Source organism: Mauremys mutica, chromosome 1, assembly GCF_020497125.1.
Source record: "Mauremys mutica isolate MM-2020 ecotype Southern chromosome 1, ASM2049712v1, whole genome shotgun sequence".
In the NCBI taxonomy this organism is placed as follows: Eukaryota; Metazoa; Chordata; order Testudines; family Geoemydidae; genus Mauremys; species Mauremys mutica.
The window spans coordinates 358,040,355-358,045,104 of NC_059072.1; the positions used below are offsets into that span (position 1 = coordinate 358,040,355).

The following is a 4,750-nucleotide window of genomic DNA, read 5'->3' on the forward strand; positions in this document are numbered from 1 at the left end:
GAAATCGTCTTTATTTGACAAGACCTGTTTTCCATAAACCATGTTTTTGACTGGCATTAATTATACTCCTAGACTTTTTTTTAACATATCCCATATCAGCTTTTCCATTGTTTCCTGACTACCTACTTCTGGTTCCAAATGAGATGTGTGGTTGTTGGTCAGCTCATAACTCTGGTGTTTGTAATTCTAAGGTTCCACTCTAGATGTTGGTTAACATGCTCCTTGACTGCTAAGGGACTGGAAAGGGTTTCATCACCGCATGTGATATGAGTATCTCCTCAAAAATATTCCTTGAACACATCTACCTTTTCTGCAACATTAACAAGTTTCCTTTCTCCCTCTAGGAATTGGCCTTTACCTTTTCTAGGATTTCTTTTCTTCATAATATACTTAATAATCTCCTTTTTGTTCTCTTTAGCCCTGCAAAGCATGGATTTCCCCCGATGTCTGTAACGTCCTGTATCAATTTTCATAACTTCCAATTTGTATTGCTTGCCAATTATTTTCCCTTTTTCTCATTTGTTATATGTTGCTTTTCCCCCCTTAATTGCTGCCTTCACTTTCCTCCTGAATTGGGTTTTTAACCAAAGTTCTCCACTTCCTTGATTGTGGAATTGTGGCTTTTTAGCTCTTTAATAAACTCTTCTTAAAGAACTCTCATTTTTCATTCAAATTTTTCTGCAAAAGCAACAGGAGTCACAGTTGCCTGACATGGTATCTGACATGGATAACAGCAGCATTAGATTGCTTTTGGGATTCACAGAACAGCTGAGCATGGTGGAACATCGTTTTTGGGCTCAAGAAACTAGCACTGAGTGGTGGAATTGCATCGTTATGCAGGTCTGAGATGACAAGCAGTGGCTGCAGAACTTTGGAATTGGAAAGTCACCTTCCTGGAATTTTGTACTGAGCTCACCACAGCCCTACGGCGCAAGGACACCCAAATGAGAGCTGTGCTGTCAGTGGAGAAGTGCATGGTGATCATATTGTGGAAGCTGGCGACTCCAGGCTCCTACTGGTCAGTCGCAAATCAGTTTGGAGCTGGGAGATTGACCGTTGGGGCTGCGTTAATGCAAGTGTGCAGGGCCATTAATCACATCCTTTTGTGCAACACCGTAACTCTTGGCAATGTGCATGATATTGAGGATGGCTTTGCCGAAATGGGTTTCCCCAACTGTGGAGGGATGATAGCATGCATATTCCAAATTTGCCACGAGTGCCTTTTGATGAAATATATCAATCGGAAGGGGTACTTCTCCACGCTGCTGCGGGCACTCGAGGATCACTGTGGGCGTTTCATTGACATCATAGACATCAGGGTGATCCAGAAAAGTGCATGACGCATGAATCTTTAGGAACACCGGCCTTTACAGAAAGCTGAAAGTGGGGACTTTCTTTCCAGACCAGAAGATCCCCACAGGGGATTTCGAAATGCCCATAGTGATCCTGGGAGACCTGGCAAACCCCTCAATGCCAGGGTTCATGAAGCCGTACATGGGAAACCTGGATAGCAGTAAGGAACATTTCAACAATAAGCTGAGTAGGAGCAGGATGACCATGGAATGTGCATTTGGCAGATTAAAAGTGGGCTGGCAATGCCTTTTTGACAGGTTAGACCTCAATGAAGAAAATATTCTCATGGGTGTAGCCATGTGTTGCACGTTGTACATTTGTGAAGGTAAGGGCGAAAAGTTTGCTCAGGGGTGCACTTCTCAGACAGAACACGTGGCTGCTGATTTTGAGCAGCCAGATACCAAGTTTATCAGAGGGCACAATGGGGGGCAATTCGAATCAAGAAGCCTTTGCAGCAACACTGTGAAAATGAGAATGAGTGTTTATTGCAATGCATGGGATTGTAATGCATAATGAAGTCCAGTTTTGGTAGGGTAGGAAGCACTTGTGATTGTTCAGGCCCAGGCTTCAATGTAAGGAAATGATAAAACTGCCTGTTGCTTTGCTTTCTGCTATCATAACTTCAACGGAAAGAAATAAAAGCCGATTAATAGTCAAATAACTTTGCTTTTATTGCCAAAAAGCCCACCACACCATGCGCACACACACAGCTGAGCGTAAGTCCAGCTTTCATTTGAAAAGGTGTCTGCAGAGGAGGAATGAACAGGGAAGTGAGAAGTCCCAGAAATTGGAAAGGAATGTGCGGGTAGAGTTTGGGGAGAACATGGGAAAGTGTTCTGAATGTGCTGAAGGAGAAGGCAAGGACCCATCTGCTCAGTCTGAAGCATCAGGAGGGACTGCAGCATGTTGGTTTGCCACTAGAAAACTTTTATCAGCCTCTCCATTGCATCCCTAGTGAATCTCTCATTTTCTTTCTTTCCTGCTTATCGCTTTCCTTCCACTGCCTTCATTGTGTCTTGTCTGCATCAGAGTACTGCAGAACCTCCCAGAACATATCTTCCTTGCTCCATCTTGGGCATTTTCTAATCCGGTGGAGACACTCGGCTGGAGTGGAGGGGTTGCTTCCTTTCAAGGGCATATCTTGTGAAGCACAAGTAACAATAAACAGAAGCCTTATTGGTAAGTATATGTACAGCATTGAAACACTACATTAGAATACACTGCTAGTAACACACCAGTCACTTTCCCGCTGATCCTTGACAAGCACACATGCCGGCGAACACTGGAAGCATGGTGAGTGTTCCCATGGGTAGGGGACCTTAGGTGTGGGAGAAAAGCTATGGGCCAATTACAGTGATAAAATCTACATTGGCACTTCGGTGATGAAAATTTTGCGTAAAAAGTCTTACAACTCTCATCAAGGACCCATTATTACATCCGTGAAACTGAGGAGTTCCATCGAAACTGGCTTTGTAGTCTTTACACCTCCACTATTTCATCATCAAATCTTGCCTTTTGGCGAAAAAACTTGGTAGTGTAGACAAGGCCTAGAGAACAATAAAAGATACCCGTATACACTCGTGTTTCCTGCCTCCTAAGATTTCCCACACCACAATGTGTAGGAATTATTGATGCAGGGAGCACGATAAAATATGGAATTGGCATTAGGAGGGTCAGTTGTTCATAATTCATTTATCTGAATAATTAAAATGTCATTTTTCAGTGTGTGAAGAGCGACCAATATTCTTCATCCATGAGAACAGCCTCCAGTAGTGCATGAAGTATCTCATATTAACATTTTCTCTCCATCCAGGTATTTGTCCTGTGACATCACCCTAGACCCCGGACACATACAGGAAGTCAGGGGAACGTATGGTACATGCAGGAAACAGCATTCTGCCTCAGCGTTGGACACCTTCTCTTCTACTCCATGTCAGATTCCAACTCAACCGACTTCACAAACCCCACCACCTTCATCCTGCTGGGCATTCCTGGCCTGGAGGCAGCCCATGTCTGGATGTCCATCCCCTTCTGCACCATGTACATCATAGCCATCTTGGGGAACTTCACCATCCCGTTCATCGTAAAGACGGAGCTGAGCCTCCATGGGCCCATGTACTATTTCCTCTGCATGCTGGCCATCACCGATCTGGTCCTGTCTACATCCATCCTACCCAAAATGCTGAGCATCTTCTGGTTCAATTCCAGGGAGATCAATTTCAGTGCATGCCTCACCCAGATGTACTTCATTCTCAGCTTCTTTGTGATAGAGTCTGGGATCCTCGTGGCCATGGCTTTTGATCGCTATGTGGCCATCTGCGATCCCCTGAGACATTCCACCACCCTGACAAACACTGTTGTTGCCAAAATTGGCCTGGCTCTGGTGCTGCGCGGTGCCATACTCGCACTGCCCTATCCCTTCCTGGCGAGGAGGTGGCCATATTGCAGAACCAACATTATTCCAAACACGTACTGTGAGCACATAGCTGTGGTGAAGCTGGCCTGCGCCGACATCAGCCTCAGTAGTTACTACAGCCTCTCCGCGGCTTTCTTGGTGATCGGTATGGATGTGTTTTTTATCGCCGTGTCCTATACCCAGATCCTCAGGGCCATCTTCAGACTCCCAACAAAGGATGCCCGGCTCAAGACTTTTGGGACCTGCGGCTCCCATCTCTGTGTCATCTTAGCCTTTTACATCCCACATGTCTTTGCCACCCTCACACAACGATTTGGGCACAATGTGGCCCTGCATTTGCGCGTTCTCATGGCAAACATGTACCTCCTGGTGCCCCCCATGCTAAACCCCATCATCTATGGAGTGAAGACCAAACAGATCCGGGACAGGCTGCTCCAGCTCTTTGCTCATAAAGGGACCTAAAGTTTTCTCCTGGTTCTCTGGATCTCAGACTGAGCTCCGTGCTGAGCTGTCTGGTGACATGGTGCTGGGCCCTCTTCCCTGAATCACTGACTAGCCAGTCAAAGAGACATTAAATTCTTGCCTGACCTTACTGTGCTGTGTCAGCGTGACAAACTGGCAAAACTGTCTGCGTACAACTCATAGGGTTTCCACCTTTCTAATTGCTGATAACTGGAAGCCTGAGGCCCCACCCCTGTGCCCTGCCTCTTCCTCCAGATTACCGCCCTGCTCTGCCTCTTCCCCTCAAGACCCCAGCCCTCACTCACTCCTCTGCTTCCCACCCCCTGTCACTCTCTGGATCATCCCTGTGACACTCTGCACTCCAAAGCACCTCCTATTTACCATGGTGATGTAATTATTGTATGTTTTATACAGAGTATACCCCATGAGGTTTCATTCTAAAAGTTTTAATCTGCTAAACATTGATATCTATGTGAAGCTGTGAAACCTTGCTCTGTGTGTGTTACAAAGTGTGATGTG

General features: G+C 45.8%; 1 protein-coding gene across 1 annotated transcript; it reads left to right on the forward strand.

The window, feature by feature from the left end:
- The first annotated feature begins 3,232 nt into the window (after positions 1-3,232).
- LOC123365749 (olfactory receptor 52K2-like) lies at positions 3,233-4,231 on the forward strand. Its single transcript, XM_045008621.1, has one exon. It carries the CDS (start codon positions 3,233-3,235, stop codon positions 4,229-4,231), a length of 999 nt encoding a protein of 332 aa, XP_044864556.1.
- Positions 4,232-4,750: the final 519 nt, after the last annotated feature.